General features: G+C 35.7%; 1 protein-coding gene across 1 annotated transcript; it reads right to left on the bottom strand.

The window, feature by feature from the left end:
• Nucleotides 1–303: 303 nt before the first annotated feature.
• LOC125656245 (uncharacterized) lies at nucleotides 304–11352 on the bottom strand. Its single transcript, XM_048886860.2, has 4 exons — nucleotides 10625–11352; nucleotides 5839–5959; nucleotides 5052–5098; nucleotides 304–1973 (listed from the first exon to the last, which is right to left on the bottom strand). The coding sequence occupies exons 1-4, from the start codon at nucleotides 10730–10732 to the stop codon at nucleotides 1878–1880; spliced, it is 372 nt and encodes a 123-aa protein (XP_048742817.1). The 5' UTR covers nucleotides 10733–11352; the 3' UTR covers nucleotides 304–1877.
• Nucleotides 11353–15808: the final 4456 nt, after the last annotated feature.

Below are 15808 nucleotides of genomic sequence, written 5' to 3'. Positions count from 1 at the left end.
GTTTTGAAGACTTTCATCTTCTGAAACACGTTGAACCGTATTTGACCAAATGACATGTGTATTGGCAAACTAGACCATTATACTGACCCTACAATCTGCGAAATGCTGAATTGCAAGGTTACTATTGAAACCTCTTTAACATCAATTTCTTTGACAGATTTAAAAACGTATCATACGCAGACCAAGTTCTTTTGAATCGAATCAACACTATATGCAGGTGTCAATGGAATATTTATAGATAAATTTCTGACGTTGACGATGGTGAAACTAAAGCTATCCCGTTTTTATAAAGGTGAGTTGTTCGTTTGTTTTCATTTTATTGTTGCTGAAACTTCAAAATGCTTCTTTAATAATCTACCTGGTTCTGATAGAATTCTCGTGTAAATTCGTTTAAAATCAAGACAAATTATTCGCCTAGAAAGACCCTATGCAAACAAATGCATGAGGTGACAAGATATACATAGTCTATGTTTGCATATCATCATGCAGTCTCATTAGAAACATAACACAATAGAACCTAACAAAACATGATTAAATGCATTTAAAATGTGTACTCAACAACAAATTGCAATTAGTTATCTCACAATGCACACCATTATAGTAAAACGTATATACCATTTCACAGATGAAAAAGAAATGTTCAGCACTAATCATTATAAATGCCATAGTGTTTTCTATACTTTATATATACTAACACAAAAATGTAGAGTTCTATTCTACAAATAACAAACGATAGACGTGTTTACACTTCAAAACACATTTCTAAAAATAAACGATATGAACCTTCTTGAGACTTAGTATGTGTCAGTACCTAGTATACAAGTCATATAATATGAAATGATATTTATACAATGGACGCAAATATAAATGAAAACAACTTGTCGACGTAACATGAATACAATAATGCGATTTATTTTAAAACCACACATATTCTCAAATACATTATATCGACTTGAATATCTCAAAGATAAACACGATTCAATTTTTTACTGTTTAGATGAGGCCAGCGGGTATGTTAATGAAAATAAAACTTCTCTTGGAGGTTTTATGAAAATAGAATTAGAAACATGGAAAGCTTTTTAAAAGATTATTCTGAAGGTGTAAATCAAAGCCATCTTTTTACCTCTGTATGTTCTATTATCTCATTCAATCAAAGCCATCTTAATACACCCACTCACACGTTAGGAAATCCAAATGGAGCTTTAAATGGTCTAACAAAAATAAGATCAAGAAATGTAAGAAATACATAAGGGTGTATGTAATTGCGGAAAAGCTACATTTTTTTCATGACGGACCTTTACAAATAAACCAAATTAATCGTCCAAAGCGACATTAGCAGTGAATCTAATTACAGACATTCCCTTTCAAGATTTAAAACTGATAAATGATACATGGAAGATAATACAGCGACATGGGCTGATTAAATGCTTAAAGCTATATGATAACGACTTTTTTGTAACGTTGTAACATGTCCACACGGTTTTCGCATATGACAAAATTCCTGAACTCACATATCATTTATTCATTTCATCAGTTTCCACCTCAGAAATATTCCATTTGAAACCTACAAATTGTTGAACAATATTTTTTCTCAATATTTTATATTTCCTCTGACGATTTTAAATGTAGTCAGCTTTGCGATTATGGGAAAGTTCAAGCCTTAATTGAATGGAAATTATCTTTTACAAAAAAGGTGATGTTTTTCAGAGGAATAATACAGATCATAAGTTTTCGGGTGACTGTAGATATGTGATGTCCTGATGGACATTGAAGGCATGTTATAAGTTAAGGAAGCTCACAAAGCAATCTAAGGTCGGATATCTTAGGCGTAGTTCAAAATATCTTCGTTACATGCCTACTAGATACTAGTAATGAATTCATTGAATACTTTTATGAATATGGACACAAGAAACTGGGCCAGCAGAAAACTGTGCTCTGTTTAGGAATCTCTGCCGTGGGCCGTGACGTGTCACCTGTTACGAGAAAATCACAATTTAATAACATAGTAAGAACATGTACCAGTAAACACACTGTAGAGAATGTACGCACATGTCTAATATCACTTGCAATAATACTATTTTGAATCAATAACAAAGGCTGGTTGATTGTGGATTCTTGTTGTAATGACACGACACAATTGCACTACATGAAGCCGAATGGTCGTATATTAAATTATGTCGCATTTACGTTCAAAAATTGTCTGGATTTGGGTGGTTTTCATTGGCTGCTTTATCGCCGACGTCATTCACAGACAGCTCTTATTTGATTGGACCTTACTCACTGATGTTTTAACCATAAACCACCCAAGCCGTAAATACTGAATTTATATGAAAATGCATAGCAGCCAACAAACTATACTCTTATAATTGCTTAGTGATGAAATCCAAAGATTTATCTTAGTAAATCGTTTTATCATGCAAGAAGCTGTTTTAATGCACATGCAACTTTACTGATTCAGTAAATGTTTGTGTTGACTCACAATTTCAATATATACTACTCAAAATTTGATAAGGATCACTAGGTTATATGTGTGTAATTTACCACTAACATAACAAAAGACAAATTTGATTCAGAAACGTGTTTACTCAGGTTATGAATGAAAATTCATGAACGGCATGAACTTTTATCAATACAAAATGCTTGAAATCTGATAACAACACCAAAAGGCATTTCATTACAAAAAGTTAACAGCAAACCAGAGAAAGAATTACACAGTTTTTAGGGATAGTCCATCATTACTTAGTCGATGAAGTGTCAATTCCGGGTATGGCCTCCCCTGGCATCAATGACGGCTTGACAACGTCGAGCCATGCTGTCAATAAGCACCCGGATGCTTCCAATGGGAAGGTTGTTCCACTCTTCCACGAGGGCGTTTCCGAGCTCTGCCAAAGTCGTGGGTTGTGCTTTACGGCGTGAAAGGGCAAACTGCAGCATGTTCCATCACATGCTCATCTGGTTCAAGTTCGGCGAGCGCGCTGGCCAGTCCATACGAACAATTGTCTCCTGCTGAAGGTACTGTTCCACCACCCTGGCGCGATGAGGACGGGCGTTATCATCCATCAGGATGAACTCAGGGCCAACAGCACCAGCGTAGGGTCTGACGTAAACATCGAGGATCTCATCCCGGTACCGCACCCCCGTCATTGTTCCTCTCTCCAGGACATGAAGATATGTTCTTCCATCCCTGCTGATTCCACCCCAGACCATGATGGAACCACCACCATAACGGTGATGTTCACTGATGTTGGCATCATGGAAACATTCACGTTGTCGTCGCCACACTCGGTGCCTCCTGTCTGTAAAGTCCAAACAATACCTGGACTCATCGGTGAACAGAACTTGAACCCAATCGTTCTATGTCCAAGTGACATGATCTTCAGCCCAGTCCAATCGCTCCCGCTGGTGTCGAACAGTCAGAGGGACTCGAACACATGCCCTTCTCGAGTTGAGACCTGCATTGTGAAGCCGATTCCGTATCGTCTGAGTGGACACGTTCACCCCCAAGGCGTTCAGGAGGTCGTTACGTAGGCTGGTTGCTGTCCAGAAGGGATGGCGTCGTGCCTGAAGAGCCACAAAATGGTATTGGCGTTGGGTTGTTGATCTCTGACGACCACCCCATGTCGGTGTGCTGCTGTACCAAAAGTTTGCTGTTGGTTCCAGTCCCTGTTTACAACGCTCTGGCTGACGTTTAGTGCATTTGCAACGTCATGTTGTGAATAGCCAGCGTCAAGCATTCCAATACATCTGCCCAGTTGTTCTGCCGTCAGGCCACGCCTTACACGTTGAGGGGGCATTGTGTTGATAAACGTAGTGTAAACAATCAAGTGAGTTTGAAATTTTAGAACGAATCAGACACCGATGCCTGAGTGAAAATCGTGCAATGGTAGCAAAAGCATAAACTGTGATGGAAACGTATTTCCCATGGCATGAAATGCACGTGCAAGTTTTTTGAAGACATTTTTTATTTCACTTGGACACAATATTGCCAGTTATACAGTTATTAATTTTTTTAATAGAAAAAATATATATGATCCTTATCAAATTTTGAGTAGTATATATTTTTTGGTGATAACAGGTACTTTTACACAGTGCTATTCAGCATTATAGAGGTATGTTATACGTAAATGTTTTAGTGGTTAGATGTAGCAAAATTTTTCAACAACATAATTCAAACAAGTAAAAATGAATACCTGAATATAACGATAAGTGATCAATCTCTTAAAACAAATTGAGAATAGTGCAAACAAGGACCCCTGGAAAAAGGTTGCTTTAGAAATGGTCACAATTGGCTAGGTATGTGTCAGTTATAGTTTAGAACTCTATTCTTCTTTCACAAAGTTTACTTAGGTAAGCGTTGTGGCACATGTAACATGCCTCAAACGAAAGGTCAAGATAACGAACAGTGATCAATCTTAAATATCCTACCAGCGATACAAATACAGAATTGGGCAAACACCGCTCCCTGGATATACCAGAGGTGGGAGCAGGTGCTCAGGAGGAGTACACTGTAAGTATCCCCTGTCGACCGGTCACACCCGCAGTGAGCCCTATATCTTGATCAGGTAAACTGAGTTATCCTAGTCAACATCAGTGTGTCAAGAACGGCCTATCAATCGGTATGAAACACGTCAGACAGCATTTGACCCAATGATAGGTTGTATTGGCAAACAAGATTGTTATAACGACCATAGACTTTGCGAAATACTGACTTCAAACAAGACTGCTGAATCCCCTGCACTATCAACCTGTTTGTCAGTAGCCTGTCTCGATTTAAAAACTCAGCATACGCAGAACAAGCGCTTTTGTATCGAATCAGTTGAGAGATATAAACACCATATGCGAATGATAATGGAATATTGCTACATAGATATGGGAAGTTGACAATGGAAAAACTGAAATCATCCCGTTTGTCATAGAGTTCAATTGTTAGTTTGCCTAGTTTATCTACTTCTATCTACTTATTTAGAAAATAAGATATCTAGGTATCTGTCAGAAGTGGACGATTCTGTGGTGTCTTTAATTTCAAATGTAACCCATTTAATCACCCTTACCAGTGTTATTTGTCTCATGGCCTGGTTGTTGCATATCCAAGGATTTCCTGTAATATTAGACATATTTTCAATTTACAAAACATGATGATAACAATGATTTCGAGCCCAATAGGAAAGTACATGAAGTGAACAGAAACTGAGATTCAGATACGAATTATACGTTTTAATATTTAATGTTGTATCATGGAAACATCAGAGATGGGATCAGGTGTCTAGAAGGAGTTAGCATCCCCTGTTGACCGGCTGCACCCACTACAAGCCCTATATTTTGATAAGGTACATGGAGAAATCTGAAGTCAAAATTAGTATGCAAAGAACGGCCTAACCATCACAAAAAGACTATCTAATTGACGAGTTGTTGATTTTAGATGGGACTACTGAAACCCCTGCAACATGAACTAATATTTCCTCTTTATTCGATGTAAAACTTTAGACCCCAATTATTGTGGTTTTGAGAATTTGTCATAGATTTTGTCAACCACTACTATTCAGAATTTCGTATACTGTTTGCCTTGACTCTACATTACGGCAGAATACTTTCATATCCAGTCATGATAGTTTAACCGTGTACACTGTAAGTATTGCTAAAACTACAAATCACGATCCTGCCCAATCCTGATCATGAAATATTGATAACAAATTTTTTTAAAATACTATGAACAGTGATCAATCCCATAACTGCAGTTTTCTGTTTTAATAACAATTATTGTGCAGTTCAGATGTGAAAATGTACAGTAACTATAGGAACACGTTATCTCTTAAGTCCCCTGCTGAGTGTCTAACTTACTGTTCTGAATTGCATTTCCAGTTTTTGGTCGGCCTACTTTCAGATCTAGAGGATAATCTAGACTTATGCTTGACCTGGGGCGTTCTGGTCGTCTGTATAAAATGTCCGGGTGCCAGTCAAACTGTGAAGAAATGTTGGATACATTACCATTTTTTATATGTAGACATACAAATGATCATGGAATTTAGGAAATATTGACTTTTAATACAACTGTTGAATCCCCTGTAACTTCAGCATATTTTTCAGTAGCGATTTAAAAACAGATTATACGCAGAACATGCTCATGTGTGATGAATCCGTTGAGAGAAACCAACACCATATTGAGGTTATTATGGAATGCTGCAAAAATGTGAAAAGTTGACGATGGAGAAGATGATGTCACCCCGTTTGTCATACAGCTTAGTTGTTAGTTTGCCGTTAAACATCTATGTTAAATGAAATATTCAGGTATGAAGCAAATATGGAAGACTCCGTGGTGTCTTATTCCGAATTCAAGTTGATATTTCGAATAGACATGTGAATGAAAATGAGTATTCTTATTGATAAAACAGCGTCAATATATCTATATGTCGAGTTCAAGTAGGCAGTAAGATATTTTCTCAGTTTTGATAAAATTCTGTCTCGTAAGAATATAGAGACAGGTCTGCTGATAATGGAACATAGTTCGTGCCCATGGGAATTCCAACAGATTGTTGGAAGACTTCATCACTAAAGATTACTTAGATATTGAAAATAGGAACTCTTGCAGCTTTTTAAAATCAACTTCAGAGTACCTCTTCGAAAAATCAGAGTGGTGTTTAGCAAGATAAGGTTTTGGTTGACTGATTACAACATTCCATTGATCCATTTTTTTGGTCAAAAATCATTGTCTTTCTTTCTTTCTTAAAAAAGCCTAAATATATATGAATATGCATGTATATTACAGTTACGCAAGTTTTCAACGTTCATTCAATTGCATCGATCAATGCTTGTGAATTGTTTAAAATTGAAGATGAATTCCCAGGGGATCCGCGTTATAATAGGTTCTAAGTACCCTTTGCTTGTAGTAAAAGGCGACTAAATGGGTCGGTCTTTTGGATGAGGTCCGTGTCAAAGCAGGTGTGGCACGATACAGATTCGTCTTTGGTCAAAGGCCGTAAATTTTACAGCCATTCACCGGCAATAGTGACGTCTCTATATCAGTGAAAAAATATCGAGAGAGACATTGGCCTATTTACAACCACCCAATCAATTTGTGAATGATAATAGTGAGTCAGAGCTGGCTCGTACAATGTATCGCGAGCTCTAATGTCCTAAACGTACGAAAAATCCGAGCTGAAGCTACACAACCGTGTAGAAAAAAAACCTTTTGTCAGAATCTCAGATTACGAATATCAGAAGTCTCTCATCATATTGACGGATGTATCGCAAAGTCACAACTCCTTCATCTGATATTACGAACGTATGTAAATTATCTCCATTTCATCCAAATCTTGCTGTTCTCTACACAATGCAGCTCGCTGCATTATGCCCGTATGTACCGTGGCAAGATGATAGATACGTGACACCACGCTCTGCGTTTTGACGTCACAATACACCTAAATGCCACTAAGACAGATTTAAATTTGGAGTTGGACATTGAATTTAACATGCACGCCCATTATGAAAACTGAACGAAATTCATTATTGTACATATGTCTGTGAAAACATTTGACATTAAATGATCGTATCGTGATCAACTTAATTAATATTGGGTTTGTGAATAGATTTTATGTATCATTATAAACACAAAAATAGGATGATTTTATTGACTACCATGGGAAGCCTGAAATATCTTATTGGTGTGTTAAATTAAAATATATCATTGCTACACTCTATACATGGGGATTTTTAAAAATAATTTTCAGGATAATCACCGCTTTACTATGACATGGTCAGTCTTGATGATTTTTTTTAATTATCCAATTGTGCAATTTTAAATACATTACAGTTTTATCCAGTTTTAAAAAAAATCATATATCTTAATTCTACAAGCGGATGCTAGGTAGGTATATATGAGGGAATAGAGGGTCCGCTAGTTCGAAAATGAATTTATTTCCAGTTGTAAAATACCACATGTTAGTCATTAGTTCCAACTGGAACCCTAAAACTACATAAAGAAGAACCCACATCCATTCGGGAAAATTCTCAATCCGTTGATTAATACATGCGCTCGCTCCGACAACATATTTTTGCTGATACGTAACTGTAAGTCAGGTCGACTTATTGCAAAAATTCGTTGGTGCATAGTAGATAAAAAGGTGCATCTCCTCAGAGCATGTTTTCTGCACCAGTATGTATGGATTACATGCATATATTGTAATTTAGAGTCCTATTCCATTAATAACACCAATATGAAATACACGTATATCGTATATATTGACATGAAAGGGAAATATGAATTTTTATTAGTTCTTTGATGTAGATAACTACCCCCATGTTTCAGAATAAAAGACAAATGTCCCCTGCCACCATAACTGGTCCGCCATCTTTGCTTACAGACATTTTGTACTTGGAACGTTTCGATGCAGATCCTATCATTTCATGAAAAGTCTTAGTTCAACAATATATTACACGCTAGAATTCTCTGAAATTAAGGAACGTTTTATCGCTAAAAATTATTAGCTATAATATGTCTAACGGTGTGAGCGTTTTTGAGGGCGAAACAAAACGTATTGTGGCATTTATAGAATCTATATCCGTAACAGGAACAAAAAATATCCCGAAGTTAGCAGCTAAAGTGTGAAGACAGAACTCTATCAAAACATCCTCCTAACTTTAAGAGACATTTGATCCGCCATATTCATTGAACGCGGGAAACATAACGCAATTGATGTAAACAGTGCATTGTGACGTCATATTCAACGTCGGTGTTTAGCAAATTCACATCTCATAGCAAGAGTGATTGTAAATGATTAAGAAACTAAGATTTACATGCTTTTAAGGATTTTATGTACACGTAACATCTCTAAACGACATGTACACGATATTCAATATGGAGAAATACCAAACTTATCATTCCATAAAAAGTTGGTGTTCATGACTGACGAAAATATTACACGCTAAAATCTTCCAACATGAAGGAACATTTCATTGCTAACAACGTATTAACCCTGTCGTTTAATAGGGTTTGAGTAGGTCCTCAGTACCCCTTGCTTGTCGTAAGAGGCGACTAAATGGGACGGTCTTCGGATGAGACCGCAAAAACTGAGGTCCCGTGTCACAACAGGTGTGGCACGATAAAGATCCCTCCCTGCTCAATGGCCATAAGCGCCGAGCATAGGCCTATAAATTGTGCAGCCCTTCACCGGCAGTGGTGAGGTATCCATGAGTGAAATATTCTTAAGAGGGGCGTTTAACAATATTCAACCAATCAATCATATGCGATATAGAAAAAAATCTGCCACAAGTTTCAAATTGATCACAGGTTTTCGACGTTTTAAAGAAACCACATCTCGTTGGAAGATATAAATAATGATTTGCTGTTATTTTATTTTTAATCTAAACCGTTTTAAGAACCTTTGGAATCAATATCTAATGTAGTAATATTTAATTTCAACATGCATCATATATACATACATGCATGTTCGTTAAAATTGATGTTTATTAACACAAGAAAAAAAACCCGCACAAACACGTCAATATTATTAGCAATAAGTTTAATGCATTATATTTGATATATTTGTATTAAAGATAGATTAAAATTTAGCGAAAAAAAGTAATAAACATCCCAACTCTCTAGCTCTTGAGATATAACGTATCAGTACCCATTTTTGCCGAAAATGAACGAATTTTGGTCCAATTTTTGTAAAAAGAAAATAAATTCGAGTTATTAAAGGTCTATGCGTGTCTTTGATTTTTTTTTTTTTAAATGCAATTTATTCTTAAATAATCTTTTTTTGAAAAGATAGGACGTCCAAACATATTCCCGTGACTTTTAAAAACGAAAGTAGAATAATTTCCATTCATCATGCGGTGGATTTTTGATCCGCCTCCGTGACTCGAAAGGCAGACATCATCTGCATTTATTAGGTGCAGATTTTTATGGCAAACTAGGGAAAGCATTAATTGTTTGACTGGACATACATGTATTTATTAAATCGCAAAGTAAGTAAAAGTTTATGAGGTTAAATGATGGAACAGTTTGCTTCAGTTCTATAACATGCAAAATATTGACTTTGCATAACGAAAACGGCCGATTTCCGCATTCATTCTTTTTCAAAATTCATATTGTTTGCAGCCAACAACCGACACCATATTGATAATGAAAGAAGAATATCAATGGATAATTAAACATGTAAAATATAAATCTGGTTGTTGCATGCAAAAGTATTTGTTTTTGCTAAAGTTTATTCATAATTTATTTCAAATCAACAGATTCCGCTAAACAGCTCATCTTTAGCGTATATGCATGACGTCATAATAAAATATTACGTCATTTTCATGTAAGTGGGATTAAAAGAACATCCTAGTTGTGTAAATAAAAAGATTAATTAAGCATAGTATGAAAGTTGAAAAAATGAAAAAAATCTCGGCGGTATATAGCCAATAACGTCCTTTGTCCTTACGATATTTCACACCAGAAAAATGAAATAAATTACAATATTCCCCTAACATTGATACTACATTTATCATTGATAATACAATTAACATTGATAATACAATTAATATTGATAATACAATTAACATTGATAATGCAGTTAACATTGATAATACAGTTAACATTGATAATGAAGCTAACATTGATAATACAGTTAACATTGAATACCTCCTCTTCCTTAGCTCCCAGTTTGACGAGGAGCTCGTTTTCCGCCTCATGTTTTAAATTCGTCGATTCAAACACCGTGCCTGGTTGTAATCGCCCGTTATCCTCCATTTGTCATATAAAACCGCACACATCAACTTTACCCACAAGAAAAATTTGTTTAAGTTAATACACGCACTTCAAAACGAGGACATATTCCGGTCAGCAAACACAGCGAGTTGTCTCTGTCCACTTTTAATCTACGAATCCTAATTACTCGACTGATGAGCGCTGCTTACAAGCTAGCACGTGTTTTGTGGATTCATTCAGCAATAGTGTAACCAGTCCCACAAAAATACGTGTTGGTTTCCCTGTAATGCTCTTACGTGTTTGCACGATATTGACCGAAAGTCAGTTATATCATTTAAATGCTTGAATTACGCAATACAAAAAAGCATTTTTTTTTACTTCATATCTGGATTATTTACCCACTATTGTTGGTCAAACGTCCGGCTTGAAATTAAATACACGGTAGGTCAAAAAGATAAATTTCCTCCTGGCAGAATTGAATATGTACATAAATCGTTCCTTTTTTCACCAGCGGTCCTAATAATGCAAATAAAAAGTAACAACGTATTCATAATGATACAGTTTGGCGTGTATTCTGTTTCTCTTTACTTTAGCGATAACACATTGCCAAATAAACTGAAAACAAATTGCAGATATTATCTGCACAAAGATTTGCATTCTAGTAACGGACTCCTCCCGTATCCTGCATTATAAGAGTCGAATGGATTGTAAGGCTAGCCGTACCAGTTTACTTTTTAAAAGACGGGAAATTACAGATAACAGGCAACTTAACTTTGGCCTAGATATGTCCATTACTTTCTCAAATATCAGCTTCGAATCGGGGCCATCACCTGCGTTCTTTTGAATATAAATGAAATGACAGAATATTTCGTCAAAGAATAAGATATCTTGATATGGAACAGAATAACACTGAGATACTAATATGTCAGATGAAACTATTACGGCATTTATCTAAATTTTTAAAAGCAATATACACAGTGCTTGGCTGTCTTCCTTTAAAAAAATAATACCCCAGTATACAAGTGTTTACAATGTATATATATAACAGGCAACTTAGCTTTGGCCTAGATATGTCCATTACTTTCTAAAATATCAGCTTTCGAATCGGGGCCTAATATATATATATATATATATATATATATATATATATATATATATATATATATAAGAGCAGAAAAACCCAACAACACCCTACTTTCTTAAAGTGTCGGATCTGAGAAGATACAAGGCCAGTAAAGAAATTTATAAAAGCAATGAAAAGGCCACGACACTGTTGGTTATTTAAAACTCAAATTTTCGACGCAACCCGCGTCTTTATCAAAACACATATATTACATAAACATATAACACGAAAAAACGACAAGTATCAATAATCTACATTGGTAACAAGAGTGATACACTGTTGTACTTAGTGATAATTTCTAAATAAAAAACTACACTCTGTATTATCCTGGTCGATTAGGAATATATATATACGTCTCCATATGAGTGAAAAATTCTCAAGAGGGACCTCATTAATGAAAGGTGAAAATAACGAACAGTGATAATATTTTTTAAATAGTTTAACAATTGCTTCAGCAAACTCTATTATATAAATAACATTTATTTTCATAATTCGAACAAGTTCATGACAAACTATAGCGATAATCACATAATTTGCAATGATATAGTTCACTGTAAATTTCACACGCAATCTACGTGAACTTTAAAAGATCACTAAAAACGTATCAGTTATTCAGTGTATTGTTTGCACAAAACATTATAATGGAACTTTCCAGGTTGATGAGATAGGGAAAGAATTTCTGAATAAAAAAAAATACTCTCTGTATTATCCTGGTCGATTAGGAATAATACAGATATCTAGGCACAACTTTGAACCCGCCGAAAAAATTTTAATCCCCCTCTTGCTGTTAGAGGCATGCTTTATTCTAGGTATCACTCCTCTTAATGCCGGTTCGAATGAAGATTTAAATTTGAGGGTCTTGCACGGATTAAAGTATTTACCTATACAACAGGTGTCCATAAAGCTTCACACTGACAACGCACTTCTGATCCACATGCCTGTCTGGGTAAGCAATGCATACTTCGCTGTACATCAGTCCGAAAAGTGTACGAATACCTTTTTTTCAATTTCCAGAATTAACGTATAGCAATGCTGATAAAATAAGATACTCATTCGAAACGCAATTTTAAAACATAAACTTTAAGACAACTCGTCCCAGTATATCTTTGTATTCAATTTTCAAATCAAACATAATTTTCAGTTGACATGTTTTAAGACTTGCTGTAATGAGATACATTTAAATAAGACTTACTAAATACATGTATTTTATCAATTTAGGATTCCTATACTGCTGTGCTTATATTGCAATCATAATCGTATACAGGAGAAAGGTGAAGATAACAAACAGCTATCAATCTCATAATCCTATAAAGATACAATTTTAGTTGTAGGGCAAACACAGATCACTGGAAATGTCAGAGAAGGGATTAGGTGTCTGGGAGGAGTAATCATCTCCTCTAATCTCCGCCGAGATTCTGTTCAACTGGATATTTGGACTGACTTCTTCGCTGAATCTTGGAACAATCCTTCCTAATTCATGTCTGAAACTTTATAATCAACTTCGACTGGTTCTAGTAATTGGTGTGCACTAAGGTGACACGGAAGTTCACTTCAAATAAGTGAATCCGTTCTTGAACTAACTCTTTATTACTATTCTTGTTGCATTGTGTACCGTCTAGGTACAAAAATCCCAAAATGAAAACAATTACTAAATTTCCGTTCCAATGGGGACTCCCATGAGGCAATTGTCTATCTCCTGATATCAAAGAGTTCCTATTATCTAGTATTTTTATTAGTGACATGTAGCAACTGCCCATGTCCACTGTATGAATGGTGATGATAACAGTGATCAATCTCATAACTCCTTTCAGGAATACAAAAGAGTGAGTTGCGCAAACATGGATTCTTGAATATACCAGAGGTGGGATCAGATGCCTATGATGAGTAAGCATCCCCTGTCAACCGTTCACGGCCACCGCGAGTCCCACATCTCGATCAGGCAAACGGACTAATCCACAGTCAAAACCAGTGTACCAAGATGTATCACTAATAACAAAACACAGTATAGGAACGTTTGCGATGTTCAAAGGCCCTGGATGTTAACATACTGTAAATGTATTACATTTGGCTGTGTATTCTATTTAGCGCCTTTGGCGGAACGCAGCTTCCGCTAAATCAAGTACATCGCTAAATGCCATCCGTAAATCTAGATGTTTAAAGTAATTCAGGAATGCGCTAAATCAAATCTACGCTAACTTGTTGAAAAAATGGTTTCCGCCAAATATCGTACACGCCAAATATAATACGTTTACAGTATATTGCGTGGTGGGGGATTTCATGCCTTGTCATAGCCATTTTCACTAGCCAAACATTTTGTTCTGCAACTTCCATCTTCGTCCTTGGCATCAGAATATTCCATCGTTAATGTCCAGTACCCAATACTAGATCATTAAGTCACCCTATCGTTTATTATCCAACAGGAAAACACGCACTAAAACAGTTTAATCAGTTTATTGTTCACAGAGAAACTGTATGAAGCATGCCAAAGTCACAGAGTTCTAATGATCAGAAACAGGCATAATAAAGTCGATGTGGAAATAATATTACAGTATATCACCAACTTATAAAAGTTTTCTGTGTAAATACTAGAACTAAGGCCAGATTCTGCTACACTCGTGGTATCTCTGTATGCTGTGCTAGTATAAGAGACAAGAAGACTCTGAATGGTATTGATAACTATTATCCTGCTTGTTTTCAAGAGTCGAGTGTAATGTTACGTTACGGGCATGTTCCTGTCCACGTGACCATTGTCGTTGCTTGTTTTGTTATTATACACATGGTCGTGTCTTACACGTGTTTGTTAAGTTGTGGAAACTTTCGCCGCGTCTATCAAACTTCGGTTTCCTGAGCACATGGATTTAATTTAGTAATCGGATGCTGTATAGTACGTTACAGTCTATAATCGTCGCAGTGAGCAAAGCAAGCAAGATATTGCGATTCGTAATTATATTGCAAATTCCATGCTGCTTTATTTTAGAGTTACAGAAAAGATCAGTTAAATTCATATTGCAAAATATTCGAACTGGACATCGGTTTGTTCATTGACGTTTTCGTTTCTTGCTTCATTTGATACAAAAACATTTATACTGTCATTTGAGAAATTCATTTCAAAATTAAGGATTATCTCCTTCATGCATAGCTCTTATCCTTGGACGAATTTGGCTCCACTTTTTTGGCACGCTGTTTTTGGCTATTTTTAGCTTTAAAACTTCATAGTTATTTCGGATTTCAAACATTTCGGTTGAGCATCACTGAAGAGACATTATTTGTCGAAATGCGCATCTGGTGTATCAAAATTGGTACCGTATAAGTTTTACATTGTAACTCCTCAAGAGTTCCAATTTTTACATAAGTAGACAAAAATGTTTGAAAGTTTCTTTATTGTAGAGTCGTTTTATATTTATTCATACCGTTGTTAGGCCGTTCTTGGCACACCGGTTTTAACTACGAATTACTCTGTTTACCTGATCAAGACATACGGCTCACGGCGGGGGTGACTGGTAAATAGGGAATGTTTAATCCTCCTAGGCACTTGATTCCACCTCTGATATGTAAAGGGGTCTGTGTTTGCTCAACTCATTTTGTATTGTTTCTCGGAGTTATGAGATTGATCACTGTTCGTTATCTTCACCTTTCATTTACCAACATGATGCACCTAGAGCAATTTTTAAATAAATGTGTGAAGAGTTCAAGCAATTAAAGTGTGTATCTATACGGAAAAGCTTGAAAATTAATACCCAATAAACTCTAATAATTTGATTAACTTGACTTAACTCGTTTTACACGTTTAGCATATTTTATTCACATTTTATTTAGAAATATTTTCAACAGATAAACTCGATTTGTTTGAAGCAACTGACCTTAATATCACCTTCAGTAATATATGTAGCTAATATCTTAGTCGTAAAATGTTCCTATACATTCTAAAGAATGTTAGCATGCACTTCCTAAGCCATTACTTTTCATGAAATAGTAGGATCTGTATCGAAACGTTC

This window comes from Ostrea edulis, chromosome 7, assembly GCF_947568905.1.
Source record: "Ostrea edulis chromosome 7, xbOstEdul1.1, whole genome shotgun sequence".
Taxonomy (NCBI): Eukaryota; Metazoa; Mollusca; class Bivalvia; order Ostreida; family Ostreidae; genus Ostrea; species Ostrea edulis.
Note: the sequence above shows the minus strand (reverse complement) of the source record. Positions and strands in the feature narration are given on the sequence as shown.

What these genes read in the sequence shown, in the direction of transcription:
- LOC125656245 (XM_048886860.2), bottom strand. Translation starts at nt 10,732, where the DNA reads ATGGAGGATAACGGGCGATTACAACCAGGCACGGTGTTTGAATCGACG. An exon ending in TGGGAGCTAAGGAAGAGGAG is followed by an intron (nt 5,960 to 10,624) that starts GTATTCAATGTT and finishes ATTTCTTCACAG; the next exon opens with TTTGACTGGCACCCGGACAT. An exon ending in CCATGAGACAAATAACACTG is followed by an intron (nt 1,974 to 5,051) that starts GTAAGGGTGATT and finishes TTCTCGTAACAG; the next exon opens with GTGACACGTCACGGCCCACG.